The sequence below is a fragment of the Amphiura filiformis genome, chromosome 3 (genome assembly GCF_039555335.1).
Source record: "Amphiura filiformis chromosome 3, Afil_fr2py, whole genome shotgun sequence".
In the NCBI taxonomy this organism is placed as follows: Eukaryota; Metazoa; Echinodermata; class Ophiuroidea; order Amphilepidida; family Amphiuridae; genus Amphiura; species Amphiura filiformis.
In genome coordinates this window covers 10,194,900-10,213,086 of record NC_092630.1, presented here as the reverse complement: position 1 = coordinate 10,213,086, position 18,187 = coordinate 10,194,900, and the positions used below count along the sequence as shown (strand labels likewise).

At 37.1% G+C, this 18,187-nt stretch overlaps 1 protein-coding gene across 1 annotated transcript in view; it reads right to left on the bottom strand.

Moving 5' to 3' along the window:
* Positions 1 to 18,187, bottom strand: part of LOC140148005 (uncharacterized) — a 38,131-nt gene that overhangs the window by 7,815 nt on the left and 12,129 nt on the right. Inside the window, exons 9-26 of the mRNA XM_072169830.1 lie at positions 17,362 to 17,553; positions 16,931 to 17,051; positions 16,048 to 16,169; positions 14,725 to 15,206; positions 13,074 to 13,773; positions 11,866 to 12,062; positions 11,105 to 11,253; positions 10,148 to 10,256; positions 9,034 to 9,142; positions 7,860 to 8,045; positions 6,779 to 6,901; positions 5,845 to 6,008; positions 5,238 to 5,394; positions 3,253 to 3,325; positions 2,741 to 2,944; positions 1,649 to 1,773; positions 761 to 835; positions 232 to 300 (exon numbers count right to left, since the gene is read on the bottom strand). Of these exons, the coding sequence (XP_072025931.1) occupies positions 232 to 300; positions 761 to 835; positions 1,649 to 1,773; positions 2,741 to 2,944; positions 3,253 to 3,325; positions 5,238 to 5,394; positions 5,845 to 6,008; positions 6,779 to 6,901; positions 7,860 to 8,045; positions 9,034 to 9,142; positions 10,148 to 10,256; positions 11,105 to 11,253; positions 11,866 to 12,062; positions 13,074 to 13,773; positions 14,725 to 15,206; positions 16,048 to 16,169; positions 16,931 to 17,051; positions 17,362 to 17,553 (3,357 nt within the window). The remainder of the gene's footprint in view (positions 1 to 231; positions 301 to 760; positions 836 to 1,648; positions 1,774 to 2,740; positions 2,945 to 3,252; positions 3,326 to 5,237; positions 5,395 to 5,844; positions 6,009 to 6,778; positions 6,902 to 7,859; positions 8,046 to 9,033; positions 9,143 to 10,147; positions 10,257 to 11,104; positions 11,254 to 11,865; positions 12,063 to 13,073; positions 13,774 to 14,724; positions 15,207 to 16,047; positions 16,170 to 16,930; positions 17,052 to 17,361; positions 17,554 to 18,187) is intronic.

Below are 18,187 nucleotides of genomic sequence, written 5' to 3'. Positions count from 1 at the left end.
TTTTGCGGTTGTGTCAGTTGGCCAACTGATTGGTTGCTGACATGTGTTTTGAGTAGAGTATTGAGGCAATCCTGTGTGTAATTTTAGTTAATTTTGATAGACAGGATTTTAAGATATGACCTTGTGAAAAATTATAAGTTTCTTTTTTGGCTTAGTGTATATTATACAGATTATAATAACTGGATAATTATGACAATACTTACATATCATAGCCTTCAATGAACAACTCACCTCCTTTATCAAATGAATTTCTGCATTCCTGTATGGACCAAGAGGATGGCTAGCTCGTAAAAACTGCTCCTATTTGTCACAAAGAAAATATTAACAAGTGCAAGTTAGGGAACACTAATTAGGAGAGGGCAGTAATTGACCTTTTCGGTAAATCCCATAAGCCTTTGCGAGTACACCTGAGAACTCGTCATTTGATGTCATGCCGATCTGCGCCGATGCGCACATTGTTTATCGAACATCAGTGTGTCGTCAAATGACAAGTTCTCAGGTGTACTCGCAAAGGCATATGGGATTTACCGAAAAGGTCAATTAAGTCAATTAAGGAGCTTTTAATTCTGATACATCTTCTGCCCAATCTAGTTCATTAAGGAGCCTCCTTTTGTGTTATGAGATTGGAATGTTTCAATTTATTTAATTATAAGCGTATTCCTTACAATTTTTGAGATGTTAAGTGACATTTTCTGACCATGCCTAAACCTTTCATTTCGATATGTGGTTTAAAGCTACAATGACTCGCCAGGCAAATTACCTGTGGTGACATGTGAACAAATTTGGTACCATTCAGCATCTCAGGAAAGAAAGTGGCAACTGCCAGAGACAACACCTGCAAGTAAATAAAATAGAGATATCAATTATACAGAACATATTTTGATTTCAGTTTGTACTTGCATACTTTAAAAAAATTACTGTGTATGTTGTGATACCAATGGGCTATACCAGTTGAAATCTGTACACCCCCTGTGGAAGACATGACCTTAATCTCCCATACAGGGAGTATGCATTTCAAATGGGTTATCTGAATGCATACCTGCCAGCCCTAAAACCTCACAAATAGGGACAAATGGGAGAAAATAGGGACAGTTGGTAGGTATGTGAATGGGTGACTCCATTTGAATTTTACACCCTCGTGTGGGAGATTAAGGCCATGGGAATTTCAAATTGTGTTATCTGAATGGGTGACTCCATTTGAAATCTACACCCCCTGTGTAGGAGATTAAGGTCATGACTTTCACAGGGGTGTATGAATTTCAACCAGAATAGCCCAATTATGAGATTGCTTCTATCCTATTTCTACCTTCATGGTAAGCATGTAAAAGTGATGGACCATGTAAACAGGAAAGATGAATTGCATTTATATCAATCACCCATTGTTGGGCTATTCCTTTAAAATCCACATTTTGGAAATATCTTCCATGTGGGGAGTATGAATTTCAAATGGAATGGACACATTATGCAGCTCCATTTGAATTTCATATACCAACTGAGGAAGGATGAGTTTCAAATGGAGCTGCTAATGTGTTCATTCCATTTGAAATTCATACCCCCCCCCCCCATGGAAGATATTTCTAAAATCTTCTACAGGGTTAGTGTGGATTTTAAATGGAATATAGCCCAATTAATATTTCATCCATCTTACCTGAGAAGATGGCAACTGAATGAAAGTAGTGACAGCAGACGACAACAAATTACCCATCAGTGTTGCCAAGGTGTCAGATGATGTAGCGCCCTCTTCTTGCAGGAGCAGTAAATACTGATATAAGCCTGATGCGATCCAAATCAAACCAGAGAAACAATATAAGAAACATCAAAATGTAAAGAGGGCTGAATTTGTTTTTTATACTTTCTAAACTCAGCAACCTTTGGAAGCAGAATGCCAAGTTTTATAAGTGCATGTTGACTGCTCAGTACCAGAAGTGGGTAAGTGCAATAGCTGCCATGTATAGATGAGTACAATATACTGTGTGTAAATTGGCACATGTACACAGGGTAGTTATTGCACTTACCCACTTCTGGCACTGAGCAGTCGATATTTGCTGTTCACACCTGAGCGGAATAGTGTGCCGCCTATAGACCCTCCTTAGGGATCCTGATGACCCTGTCAAGGCTGGTAGGGATCCTGAGAGCAGTATCTCATAAGCTTAGTGACAGTGCTACAGGGGGACATGAGGGAAAATGCCCCAATCAGAACTCTTTCCCCCTGATACCCCCAGTAAATACCCAGAATTATGCAAAATTGGTTGATTTTTGCCCCCCCCCCCTAAGCTCCTGTGTTACAGACTATCAAAATCCTTTCTTTTTGTCCATTTGCATAGCTTCATGTTTTGCAAGCAGCTAGGAAACATTTTCTACTCCTTTGCTTTTATTAATATTGTATTTTGTTTCAGGGACAGCCTAGATGGCACAGAGTTACTACATGTTAAATATGGGTCAGACCTTATGCACAACATTGTATACATTTCTGATCTACAGCAAAAATTTCATTTAAATGAAAATAATGATCAAACTAATCACGATATACCAACCAATCAGCATCACACAGTGCATGGGTGTTATCATGCTGCTTTTATTCAAATGAAATTTTTACTGTAATTGTATTCAAGAATAAATGTATAAATCATTTCCATGAATATTAAAACCATTTTACAAAAACATTTTTTGAAAATGTAAAAGTAACATCATGCATTTTCTTTTTCTCAATACGTTTTACAATCTGATAGTCCTAACTTACCAATAAACTGATAGTGTAAAAAGTCTGGACTTTCCACTAACTTTGTGGAGAACTCCTCATCCAACCTGGACTCGGTGATAGCATTATTCCACAAACCAAGTCTTTTGACCTCTTTGAGATGGCTCTCTGCATCAGCTGCATCATCCGCCATAGAGATGATGGTGCTGTTGGTGTACTTAGCAGCCAATGCAATGCTCAGTGATCCTGGATGTAATAAGTGAGACCATGCAGAGAGTATTAAACATTTATTATTGTAGATGATAAACCAGGCTAAATATTCAAAATAAGGTGGGCCTTCAAAAAATCCAAAATGTCACCATTATGAAGGAGTGTATTGAATTACCCATGAAAATGGGACTTCCCTGCTGAGCTGTGTAGAGTATTCACTCACAGACACACATGGGGTTGAACTTGAATGAACAATTATTTACAGTGACTTGTACAGACATATTTTACCATTATGGACTTAAAGTTGTTATTGACTAGCAAATCAAAAGTGTAATTGTACATACCTTTACCACTCCCATATTCCAAGAATGAAAAAGGTTCAGAGTCCAATTGAGAACTTAACAGTCCCATAATTGCCTGTGTAAAACAATATACAGAAATATTATGTTCACATGTCTGTTGTAGAGCAGAGCACCAAATTTTCAAGATCAAATGGATTAAGTAAACAGTTCAAATCAGAGCTAGAGATTAAAATACAAGTTAACTAATGATCAACTCCCCACAGCCAGTGATTAGACAGTGGCAAATAAAAGGAAGGTTGATTCATATGGTGCCTTCTACAGAGAAAAGGAGTTGCAGAAAATGATGGTACTTTTACAAGGCAAAAAGCAACTTCTCTAGGAACTTATGAGACAGTTTGTATGTTTGAAGGTGCAAACTTAACCATATGGCACTCTGTTTTACCATTGCGTATGCATTCTGTTTTCAACTGCTTACTGTGGACATTTTGAGTATCAACAGTGGACATATGTTGTGTATAAATATGCCATTTCAACTCTTCTTCACTGATTACACAGCCATGACATATGGCTGTGTCTTTTTTCTTACAGGATCTTCTTCTTCTTTCTTCTGTCGACCATTTCATTTGCTCTAGCACTCACATGCATGCACCGATTTTGACCTAACTTGGTCACAATCATCACTGACCATGCCCCTACATGTCACATGAAATTTGTGGAGTCAAAGGTCACATAGGGGTCACAGGGGTCAAAAACGTGATTTCAACCAAAAATGCTACTTCTCCCACAAATTTTGCAGGACAGTAATGCTACGTGCACATATGCATTGTTATTACCCAGTGTCTATAAATCATACACAGATTTGAGGTCAAAGGTCATTAAGGGGTCACTTCCGGTATAAAACCAAATTCCTTCAAAAATTTGTATTAGCTAAGAAAAACATAGGATAGTGACGGTATGTGCACACATGAATTATGTTTACCAGATCTATATGTGGTATTTTTTACTTGAGGTCAAAGGTCATTAAGGGGTCACTTCCGGTTCGAAACGAAATACCTTCAAAATGCTACTTCTCCCACAAATTACGAAGGAATGTGACGCAACTTGCACACATGCATTGCTATTACCCAATGTCTATAAATCATACACAGATTTGAGGTCAAAGGTCATTAAGGGGTCACTTCCAGTATAAAACCAAATTCCTGCAAAAATTTTTATTAGCTAAGAAAAACATAGGAGAGTGACGGTATGTGCACACATGAATTATGTTTACCTAATGTATATGTGGTATTTTTTTTTTTTTATTTGGGGTCAAAGGTCATTAAGGGATCACTTCTGGTATATTACGATATACCTTCAAAATGCTACTTCTCCCACAAATTACATAGGACGGTTATGCAACTTGCACACATGAATTGCTATTACCCAGTGTCTATAAATCATAGACAGATTTGGGGTCAAAGGTCATTAAGGGGTCACTTCCGGTCCAAGATGAAAAAATTCAAAATGTCCCTTCTGTCACAAATAACATTGCAAAGTGATACTATGTGCACATATGCATTGACATAAGGCAATGCCTGTGGGGTTTTCGTCGATTTTGGGGTCAAAGGTCATTAAGGGGTCACAACACGGCTGTGTTCGTGGTCTTAGACCACAGCTAAGTCTAGTTCTTTACTGTTACTGACTAATAGCGTTTTTAAACCTGCTGTTAAATACATGTTAAGTGTAATTTGCAATTACTTGCAAATATTCTTGAACTGTTGATGGAATATGTTTCAATGACATTAACGATTGAATAGCAGGTCAAAGTTGTGCATCCATGTTTGGGGGTGCCTACCCATACACACCCCCATGCACACACATACTGTGAGAGACATATTATAATTACATGACAATATTGCTGGTATACATACCAAGCACACACATATACACAATAATTTTAATTGTATAATTGTATAATGTCTAAATGGTTCACTTTTATGTGACACTTTACAAAGTAATAATTAAGAAATAAAATACAAGATACATACCTTAATGGTAGCTGCCTTATGCTGATCAATGCCTGAGTTTAATGGTAAGTTGTCACTAGTGGGGCAATATAGCAGTCTGCCTTGCATCCATACAATATCAATAGGACACATATCCTTATGAAGCCCTGTGCTAAAATATCCAAAGAACAGTTTCTTTCTGCAAAGGAAATAATCATAAAAATGTTTTGAAAAGTATTAAAAGTCACTGATAAGATAAAGTTGTTTTGCTTTGTGTATATCAGTTACAAATGAAAAAGCATCTGATTTCCATTGTAAGGAAACTCATCAGAACAGCTCTCATCTGCAGAGTTCAGGTATTGTAGCAGGAAATTATTAAACTTGTCCTAAATCATGTTGATAAAAACATCCATTAATCAAGACCTACATGTACTCCCAATTAACTGAACCAAATTGGGCTATTCCAGACGAAATCCATACAACCCCTTATGGAAGATATGACTTTTGTATACATTTGCTATGGAGCATGCAGCTATACTGCAATGCTTGCTGGGATACTCCTTTCAGCTGCTGTGCTTCCATAAGGGTTGCATGGATTTCAACTGGAATTACCCATTGTACAGTAATGAGCTACTGTAACATGTCTCACCTTTCCAATGTTGGCAATCCAAGTGCTAGTAATGTCTTCAAAGTGATGGCTTTTGTAGATCTATCCAAAGGAGATCCTGGCTCTGCTGCTGAATTTGAAACAGTAATTGGTTTGTTGTCATTGTAGTGTAACCATTTCTTGGTATCGCCACAATCCTTTTTAACCTGAAAATGAAATGAATGCAATGATACAGTGTGTATAAAAATGTGTAGAAAGGGAAAGAAGTATTAATAAATTCACTGAACAGTTTCATCTGTAGGATTGGTTTGGTTATTTAGGTTTATTTAGGTAAACAAATCCAGTAAACTACTCGCATCTTTAGCTTTGGTACCATTCAGCATCTCAGGAAAGAAAGTGGCAATAGATTGTAATAGATTGGGAGGGAACTACAATACTTGACAAGGAAGCAAACCAGTTCAAAAGAAAAGTTAGGGAGGCCATATGGATCAGGAAAAAGGGGGCCGCCACCATGAACCGCGACATAGGCTCATTCACTCTAGATCACATATATGACTCACTGCTTGCAACATCACACCCTGGGAATGAGGCTACAGCCGGTTTCCGCGGGAGAAGCAGTGAACCAAAGATGTGAGTAGTTTACTGGATTTGTTTACCTAAATAAACCTCTGATATTAATCAATTGTATGACAGCTCATGAAAAACATCACTACCTATCCAGGAATATACCATTAAACTCAAAACAATTTGGTTGGAGCATGACACTAAGTTGGAATGCAGTAGGAATTCATATTTCATTGAAACCGCAAATACCCATTACCCGCCTGCCAATATCGGCATCTTTAGTCAGTGGAAAACAATGGCAGACCTAAGTACCAGAAAACCTAATTAAAAGACCCTTGAACAGCAGCTAGCCAATTGAGCTAAAATGACATGTTGACAAAAAGACACTTTACAATGATTATCACCTACTAACCTGTCTTGATCCTTGAAGAAGATCAATCTTCAGCAGTCTGATTCCATTTGGCATCTCTTTTCCCAACAGTTCCATCTTGCTCTTCATAATGCCAGCTAGCTGCAGTGATTTATGGATGAATCCCTGTAATGACAGGTCAGCAAATCAAAACAAGTAAGAATTACATTTGCATGATCATAAATAATAAACATAATCAAAATCAAATATCATATTAATCTTATGAAGGAAAATCATTTTGGATTACTCTGACATCTAAAAACGGTCATATACTATGTTCAAATTTTGACACTTATTATTAAATGTTGTATACAGGGTTAGCTATTTCAACAGGTAGTGTGATCAGCCAAAAATAAGTCGGATGATATGAGAATTGATTTAGATATGTAGCATGCAGGTTCTCTTGTTTTTATTGTTTAAATAACACTTTAATAAACACTTGTTGGGTAAAGTTTGATGCACTTTTCAGCAAAATGTATTCATCATAATGTGTAAGCTAACTTTGTGTAAATGTCAAAATTTAACAACATTTATCCCGCTCATTTAGCTTGTGATGGTACAACAAAACAATGTCAATATATTTATTCATCCTTTTTGTAATTGTCAACTAAGTTTCAACTCTGAATCTGAAAAGCAACTTAACTTATGAGCACAAGATGACAGGGGTGTCAAGAGTGGCTAACCATCAAAATATTGCACAAAAGTTGAGCACAAGCACAAGTTGTTTAGAATTTTTGTTCTTTATTATTTTTATTTTTCTCTTTATTTTTTCATGGTTGAACTTACGTCACTACTTGCGTTTTCGCTAATATACAATAGAGGCCGTCAGCGTGACGTCATATGCCGCCATCATGTGGGTACACGCTGTGACGGTCGTTCGATCTGCTTGCGTGAACAGTAAAATCACAGCGTTAATGCGCGATAACAGCTGCGTGGCAAGCTGCGCCCTGCGAGTAGTGTCCGACGCATGAACACACATATCATTTGTACCCACAAGATGGCAAAAGGCTGACGGCCTCTATTCAGCAAGCACATCTTTTATATCCACACATACTGTAAAATACTCAACATTTTTTCACTCTACCTTGAAAACAGGGAGCTCCCCATCCTGCCATGATGAATTTCTCAACAGTACTGTTGCTAATGCTAAAGCTTGAGGAGGGGGCACTTCCAAGTACGTTGTCTGTGCAAGGGAGATAAGTCGGCCAAGATATGCAGGGAAAAGACCACCAAGAGAAACTGCTTTATTGAAGACTGATAGGCCCAATATCTGAAATAAGACAAAATGATGCATTAATGCTGGTTTTTCTTTTCTTTTCAATATATGATAGCAGCTTTCTGTAACAATAATTATACAAGCACAACAGATTTGATTAGAGACTTGCAGAAAACAAAGCATAAAGATTCCACACCACCAAATAGAATTATATCGTTGTGCGCCCTTAATTTCACTTCTTAGAAAAACCCATGCATTCTCAATTTAAGCATTAAAATGAGCAGAATTTGCATAATTTTAGCCAAATTTGGATTGGTCATGATTAGTAATATTATTTCCTGCAAGTGTACCACAGATGGGGTAGATCAAATAACTTTTAATGATTTTAAGCAGCCTTTTCTTTACAGAAACACTGGCATGGTTTTGCATGTAAAATAGGCAATTCCCAGACATCGTAGACTTCGAGGGCCAGTCGTAAAAAATAATGACGGTCAACCTATATTTTTTCTCAGCCAGAGGGATCAGGCAAGGGCTGATTTCAACCATCATAGCTGTCACTTAAAAGTGAGTCGCTCCTGTGAAGAAAAAATGACGTTTTCTTAAGGCAAATTTAGCACATATCTCTATGGGACTCTGATTTGGTGGTGTGAGATCTGAAGAGGCAAAACAGACATAAATCTGGAATTTACTCCCTACATCCATTCATCAGAGTATCTCAATCCTTAAAATGTTTTCAGGAAGTGTTTAAAACAGCAGTTGCATCCATTTTAGTTTTGTATTTAGTTTTCTTGCTTGTTATTGTTTCTGTTTGTTGCTTTATAAGCTTCCGGTATGGTTTCTTTTTTTATTTTTATGCCCTTCATTCTTGATGTTGAGGCACTTAACAAATGCCGTAATATTTTTATGTAGTATTACTATATGATTAAACAAACCCCAAAAAGTCAACAAAACTGAAATTGATATTATTATGTTAGCTTTTCCGCACGTTGTGACAAATCTTAAGAAAATGCAAATATTCTGATCCAACAAATGTGTACCTTACCTGAAATCTAAACACCTCTGGTAGATGATACAACTCAAGTACCATCCTGTCTGGTAAATCTGTGCTCACCAGTAGGTTATTCTTCAGTTCCAGAGATTCTTGTAACTTCCTGAAGGTATAAATCATATTCAAAAACATATATGTGACCATCCACCACAAAGTGGTAGTAAAGTCGGCTCTAGATCATTTTCTGTTTATTGCAGATTTTGAAAGAATGCGCTTTCAGCTTTAAAATGACACCTCAACGAACTTCATCGGACATCTGGAAGTGAAGTGATAGCTCATCAAAGGTCAAATTCTTGCTATATTTTACATAGAAATCCATTTACTGTTTTTGATTGTATCTCAAAATGGAAAATGCCGACTTTACGACCAGTTTGTGGTGGATGGGCACATATAAGGTAAATCCAACATCATCAATGAACTGACAGACATCAAAGACCAATAACAAACACTTTCATTCAGGGACTGCCTTTTGAAAATGAGGTAAGAGCTGTAGAATGCTCTTCTGGTCTCTTCAAGAAGAGCTTTAGAAGAGCTGTTTGCACCTGTACCCATTAAAATGTAAAGAATGTAACAAGCCATCAAGAGGAGCTACAAATCGCTCCTACAAATGTAACCTGGGAGGAGCTGTAGAGGAGCAATAATTGCTCTCGCTCATCTCAAAATGCAGTCTCTACTTTCATTGGCATGATTAGGTTCAGGAATGACCTATGTATGACCAACAATCCATGAAAAAATGTTGGCACAATTTGACTGTCCTTTGGTGAGCGTTTTCACTCCCCAAAATCAATGTCGGATAAAACCATAGTCTGTGAGAGCCGCCAACATTCATATGGGGAGTGGGTGAAGGGAATGATACAGGGTAGTGCCTGTACTTCAAATACATGACAGAATTGCTTCACTCACCTTCTTACAATTGATATGAAAGCTGTGTTGTTTTTGAGCAAGTGATCCAACTGTTTTTTCTAAGATTGTAGGCCATCATAATATATGAATAAATTTATGTAAAACCTTCCCCCCACGTTGTATCAATTGAAAAGCATTTTAGTAACCCAATTGTGTTGTATCAAATTAACAAAATATTTGTAATATTCATTATTATAAATTTTACCTGTGATGTTCAATTAACTCTCTTTCTGCCTCTGGTATGACAGTAACCACACTGGCATTTGGAAATGATCTGCAGATTTTAGCACTCAAAGAACTCTGCTGCTCCAGACCTGTAAAAAACATGTAACGGAATGGATACCTCAGAATTTTTTTAATTTACAAATAGCTTCTTATTCATTGGAGAAGATCTAACAAGTACTGATAAGCCAGTTGATTAATCACACATAAATATTTGAAAGGTCAGGGGTTCTAAAGTAGAATCACTATAAATGTGGTGCAATTCACAACAAACTGTATTATGATTATTTGTCATTGGGCTATTCCAGTTGAAATCCATAAACCCTGCATTGAAAGGCACGGCCTTATTAACCTCCCATACAGGGAGTGTAGAATTCAAAAGAGGTTATACCTGAATGGGTAACCCCATTTGAAATTCACACTCCTTGTGTGGAAGATTAAGATAATATCTGCCACAGGGGATATCTGGATTTCAACTAGAATATCCCATTCAGGACTCAAACTTTGCCCTGGCCCATTGGTAATTGAGAGTTATGCAAGCAAGGCAAAATTCAACATGACTGCGCAGTGTTACTTGTGTGGGTGTACCGTTCTAAATTGAAGTCAAACCTGCCCATCTCTCATTTGTTAGTGATTAGGTCAGACTACATCGTGAAATGTTGCTATGAGGGGGGTCGCCACACCTCCTCCACAGCGAGTCTGTTACCTTCCCAGCATTTGAAAATGCCGGTACCCATTTATACACCTGGGTGGAGTGGAGCAATCAAGATGAAGTGCCTTAGCCAAGGGCACAATACGATGACGTTGCCGGGGCTCCAACCCAAAACCTTCTGATTATGAGTCAGAGCCTGTTCCGCTCAGCCACCATCCTCCCAACATACTACCAACAAGGAATACCAATTATACCATCGATCTTTTATTTTAATAAATAATTGCCTACCGTAAGTAAGAAGACTAAATGGTGCATCTGTTTTTAGCTGTTGAAGGAAGTCTCCCACCTGAGACCACTCTGATGTGTATAGACTCTTCCTGTCTAGTTTGGTGCTGTCCCATTCCTCATCTTCAGATGATATATCAGGCTCAGCTTGCCTGAATTAATAAATGATTACATATTAAAGCTGACATAAACTTGTAAACATCAGTATACTGAGCTCCAGCAAGTCAGAGTATAGTTATGGTCGATCCTTCATGTAATTTTTTCATGTAAGGTAATCCTAACCCTATCCCTAACCCTAATCCTAACCCTAATTTTATGTAAAATTACATGAAGGTATAACAGTAGTTATATAGCAGTAAACAAATAAGATTTACTCACTGATAGTCTTTTTAACATTTGGCCAAGATACAACTTTCTCCAAAACACCAAAATTCATATAAATTTATAAGTGAAAAAGCATCCCAAATTCTTGTTAATATCCTAATTTAGTTAATCTTGAAAAGCACTTTGTTGCAAAGCCCCCCCCCCCTTTTTGATGTGCCGCATCACATTCATACACTAAATACTGCAAATCTAACTTACTTGTGACACTCCTTTTTTATTTCAATCCTTGAAAATAAGCTATTATGGGCTGCTAACATGATTAGAATACAGTATCAAAAAGGAAGATCATCTGGTGTTTTGCCCAATTCTAAAGCTTTTTTTGCAAAACTTAATTTCCTCAATTAGTTATGTGTCAAGGTATTTGATCCCTATTGCCTTACCCTTCGTCTTCCTCTGACACTTGTGCCATCAAGAACTCTCTGTCATCTCCATCTAGATCTGCATCCTCATCAAAGGCTACAACTTCTACTTTTGTGATATCTGCAGCAGGTTGCTGTTTATCCTGATTTTGATCTGGATTTGGTGGCTTAGTGTAGAAATTGATTGTTTTTGCATTCTCAAGCTCCAAGAGGTGTCTCTAAAGTTAGGAGAAACGAAACAGGAGAAAAAAATTAACAGAAAAAAATATTTCAGAATTTCAGAATGTCACTTAAAACCTTTTAAAAAGGTACATAAGACAGAATATGATTGATGGTGCCTCTCGTACCACTTGCAAACATGTTGCATTAACATTAATTTATACCAAAATGATAATGAAATTCAAATATGAAGTGTTGGCAATCTGCATTAACACTGCATCCAAATATTTAATCCATTCTGTTGACAACATCACGCAATATCACAAGTCCTCCTTTAGATTAGAGTCTATTTAATTCCAGTTGAAATCCATATACACCCTATGCAAGACACTACCTTAATCTCTCACAGGGAGTATAGATTTCAAATAGAGTCACTCATTCAGGTAACCCCATTTGATATTCATACTCCCTTTGTGGACGATTAGGGTCATGTCTTCCATTTGGGCTGTATGAATTTGAACTGGAATTGCCCAATCAGGTCTTTAATTTAGTACTGGTCCAGCTGAAAGCATGATGGACCAGTTGAGTTCAAGCCCTGGTCCAATTAGAACATGGATTAGACTCAGCAGGGTCCAAAGTTTGTTTTGTGTGGACACTTATTTTCAAGGCAATTTGCTAAATCATGCTAAGGCACCAAGGCAACCACATGCTAAAGATGTGGGACAACAAAGAAAAACTGCCTTTGGTGCCTTGTGTATTTTAGTCCCTGTAATGCTAATAATGACCAAACCAGGTACTACACATTTAAAAGGGCACCAAGGCAAAGCTATTGGGCACCCAAGGCAAATAGCCGTATGTACCTTGGGTTATTTTGGTCACTTTGATGTTGGCAGAGTCATACTTTTGAGTTGCCAATGAAGATCTTTGAGATTTTGTGTCAACATTGGCATAAGTCACAAGCAATGTACATGTATACTTCAAACTTCAGTTTCATTATTGTTTTTCCATCCATTATTACTTTTGGGATAATTTTCACACAAACTTTACTATGAAGCAAATGTTCAACATACCTTAAATACTTTTGGAATGCCTCCTCCATCTTGATTTTCCCGCCCTTTTGGGCTATTATTCCTGAGTATTTCTTGCAGATTTGTTTTCTTGTCTTCTCTTTTCCTTTTAACCTCCTCTTTATTCTGCAGTTTCAGCTCATCAGGTTTCTGATGGTTTGTCTGCTCAACAACTGATGGCTTTGTACCGACTTTAGTTGTCAGTTTGTTCGTTGTCATGACTTGCATAGCATCTTCTTTTGTGTTATCAATATCTGGATTCTTATGATCAAGTTTGAACATTTTCTTCCTAATTTGTGACATATTCTCTTTATCAGTTATCTTAGAAGCTTGAGATTCTTTCTGTTGACCGTACTGAACACCACCATCAAATTTCAATTTTCCTTTTGTTCTGATCGCACCATCCTTTTGTCCACCATTTTTCATCTCCATTCTAACACGTTTATCGTTATCATTGAGCGAACCAATCATTTTGCCAAGCTCCTGATCATACTTGTATACTTGTCCTTCTTGCATTCCAGGCTTGCTATCACCTTTACTCATCAGCATGTCGGTATCATCCCCTTCGTCCCTTGTCCAGAGCCTGTCGATGGCGGCCCATTTGTATTGTTCCGACATGATGGCAACTGCATGGTCTTGCTGGTGGTTTTCTCGATCCCACTGCTCACCCATTTTATCGAGCGCTCCCTTCTTGAGATTCTCTCTATGAGAAGAAAACAAAATGAACAATAATTTTAGTGCACAAAATGTACAAAAGTCAATGTTTTTTCTTCTTCATATTTTGACTGGAACAATGAGGCACACTGAATTATGAGTGTAATATCTGATAGAGTTACAACCATCAATTAAAAAAACACAGCACAAAACAACTATTGCTATGATATTGACTTTTGGGATTAAATTCAAACTTCCGCTCTCCCCATGGTTCGTTTATAATTGGGTAAATGAATCATTAAAGTACTCCATCCGTCAGAGGGGACGTTAAGCCGTCGGTCCTGTGTACAGAGAGCCTGTACATGTATCTTACAGCCAGTTTCAAAAAGAGTAGGGTACATGTTAACCCTTGACTGTTCCCAATGCATCCCAGTGTTCAAATGAAGTGTTCTTTCTTGGGTTATCCAGGGTTGTCAAAACCCAAATAATTCAAATCAAATCAACACAGATTTATATAGTACAATTACATTATCATTCTTTACAGTAAGTCAATAGCCCTGGTAGCCCAACGAACCCCATAAACAATTTCACATCATTCAGAGACACACAACTGCACAATGCACACGTGCATTACCCTAAACACCCTACACCTAGAATAACCACCACAGCCAGGATCAGCTCCCAGAGGATTCCTACAGGTTAACTCGGACAATTAGCAGCTAGTAGATTGTATAGGAGAATTTCAATCTAGCGCAAATTGTTCATGTCAGCAAACTAACGTAACTGCAGGGCTCAAACATTAAATATGCTTATTATTGTGCAAACCATAATATTCCTGCAAAACCAAAGAAATTGGTCAACATCATCTCTAAGTTATATCATTATCTCTGACCAGGTTCTCAACTCTATCATTAAATATAAGAATTGAAACCAAAACATATGGCAGGAGTGCTGAATAAAACGGCACACTCTCATAAGGTCAGAAAGCCTAGAAACCTACCTGTCGTTATCATCTACCACGCCCATCTCTCTCTGCCACAAGTGTGCAACTCCATCCTCCTGATTCACTTCTTGATGTAAAGCTGGTAAATCAACATCTCCCTCCATTCTCCTCTCCATCTCAAGGTTATCCTCCGCTGTAAGCTTGCCATCTATGCCAGGATGACTTTGATATGGCTTATTGACCTTCCAGTCAACTTTGACCCCAACCTTTGGGTTTGTATCCTTTGTATCCTTCTTCAGAAAAGTTTCTTCTTCATCTTTATCTTGATCGAGTTCTTCTGATGGATACATATTTTCACCAAACATTTTCTGTGGTTCAATTCTGGACATGGGTGGTTCTTGTACCCCATGTATTTCAAACTGATGATGTTGGTTAGCAGACGACACAACTGGTGGTACTGTCGTCTGCCAAATCTGATTTAGGAGTACACTTTGATGCTGGAGTTCCTCTTCCTTCTCCCTGTTAAGAATCTTGGTATGCTACAGGGTTTCAAAAGGTATTTTAGTATTAAAAAGTGTATATTCTTGAAGAGGTTCATTAGGTTTGTAGAAACTCAATTGGTTTTGTCAAGATGAAATATTGTATTTGAATTTATTTCATTAAAAAGCGATTAGTTAACTGATATTTGCTGAAATTATTTGAACGCATATGACAACAAGAAAGCTTTTGTACAACAGCAAATATTTTGAAACATGTACACAAAGCGGTTATAGAAAGGAAATGTGTTGCTGTTTATTGGTAAAAAGTGCAGTGGGTACTTTTATTAATACTAATTTCATATGCAAGAACATAAATGAGTTATTTCAGTTGAAATCCATACATCACCTACGAAAGACATAACCTTCATCTACCACATTGGAAGTGTGAATTTCAAATGGGGTTACCTGAATGGGTGACTCTATTTGAAATCTACAGCCTATGTAGAAGATTAAGGTCATGTCTTCTATAGGGGGTGTATGGATTTCAACTACATAGAATAGCCCAATATATTATTTGTATTCCTTGCCTTGATATCCATAATTGCTAGATGATGATGCAGTGATATCACAGTCATACAAGCTGTGTCAAAATCATAATGTTAATTGCTATCCATCAATTTATGGTGTTTATTGAAATATGCAACATTGGATCCTCTTGAAATGACCAGGTTTAACGACCTTTTATAACATTCATTTATGATTAAGGTATCTCATATGTTGCATGTGATAGTCTTGTTCATATTAATCACTGGAAGCTGATGGGTACCAATCATTTTGATACAGCCTGAATAAACCACTATGTATTGATACATGTCAATGGTGTTTCCTTCTCCACACTCACCTTAGGCATTTTGTGTATTCCTTGTCTTGATATACACAGGTCTCTAGAGGATAACCCAGTCATATTTATGTTGGCTTCCAGTACAGGCGTCATAAGAGATTCACGACTCTGAGCTGTTAAGCCTATAAAACATGATAAGAGCTATGATGAATTCCATACGTACATTACTGATGTGCTATACTTACTGGATTCAATGAATGTTGAAACATAGAGTACACAAACAAAGATAAACAAATAAGAGATATGTGATGTGTCATGTCAAAAGCAGACACTTTTGGGCAGGATCGTAAATGGAGAAATAGCCAAAAATCTGCCGGTGGGTGATTTTTTCACAATTTAAGTTTGTTGTGAATTTGTGATGTTATTAATGTTAAAAATATTGTCTGATAGTTTCAGACCGGAATATAACTGGCATCTTGTAATTCCTACTCTCAACATTGTCAATAATATTTTTAAGGCCGGTATCTCAATTTTCAATTTTATAATACCATAACTTCCGAACTCAATATCTTCTCTTAGGAATGTCCGATTTCATTGGGGAAAACGGTGTTGTGGAGCAAAATATCTCTTTATTTAAGATATGTAAAAACCTCAAAATTCATAACCTGCTCAAAAGTGTCTGCTTTTGACATGACACATCACATTATACAAAAAAATCTGACAAGGGCACAACTTGTCCAAATCAAAGCAAGTAGATGCATAAATTGGGGGGCACTTCAATATGAAATTGATACATATGCAAGCCCTCTATTGAAGTGCCCCTTTTACTTAAATGAAGAGGGTCGTCCTAATGGGATTAACATATTTTGTCACTCATATGCTTGTCACTTTTTTGAACAATCAAGAGTAAAATGCAATAAATAAAAGCTACATTTGAACTTACCTAATTGCAACAATGCATTAAGTGGCATGCCACAAGCTGGCATTGCTATTATAGACTTCCAATCCTGAGCCTGTAGCCACTGATGAGTGCTGTCATTATTTCGCTTAAACACTAATTTGCACTGAAAAATAAGCAGGACATATGTACTACATCAAAATACATCATTCAATGTTCAGTACTTGATCATTCAGATTTCACTAAATATTGTGCTTCTTGAAAAATGGGCAAAAAAATTTTTTACCAAACTTTGATCCAGCAGCCTTTGATTTTTTTCTGCTCACTTAGACCTACCCTATATTATGAATGTTCTACTCAAAATTAGTTGATATTTTCTTTAATTTCATAAATCGAATTTCAAAACAAAATGGCGTATGCAGTAAGCATTATAGCACTCCCGCATTTATATTACCATTTGTTGTACTATTTTATACCTCTTGATGACCATGGCAAACACTTGATGGCATTTTCCTGATGATTTTACTTGGTACAATCTTCCACAATGACCTATCCCATGATGTTGGTGACCCAATCACATGATGAACGGAACACGATATAATCCCTGGCACCGAACAGCTATTCTCTAACAGCTGCTCGGGATAACCCCAATAGCTGAAGAATGTTTCCTGCATAAAAGAAGAAGAACTTGTCACATAAACACAATAATTATCTCAGATCATGAAATGCTACATAGCTTGTTTAAGGGGTATTTTACGCCCCTCAATAAATTTGTGTTTATTTTGCATTTTTCTCAAAAACTAATAACACAGTGGTAACAAAAGTTATGTATATTATAGGGCAAGGACTCCAATTACTACACGAATTTCAGTGACCCAAGACAAGTGGTTTGTAATTTATGATAAGAAATAAGGTACCGCTAGCACGCACCACGCTTCCTATCATATATACTGAACCGCTTGTCTTGAGTCACTGAAATTTCAGTGTAGTAATTGGATTCCTTGCCCCAATAATATACATAATTTTTATTACCAGTGTGTTATTATTTTTTGAGAAAAATGCAAAAATAGCCACAAATTTACCACAGGGGTGTAGTACCCCCTTAACGAATGAGGTGTCAATAATTCATGATGCGATTCAATTAGTTGATCAATCACGACCCCACCTCCATATTTACACAGTACACAAAATGAATCTGCAAAAAGAACTCTGATAAGGCCATCTTAATTAAATCACGTGTCTCAAAGCTTGTGAGAAATTGAAAACTTAATGCGGAATGCGGTGTTTTTTACTGTATTTCTT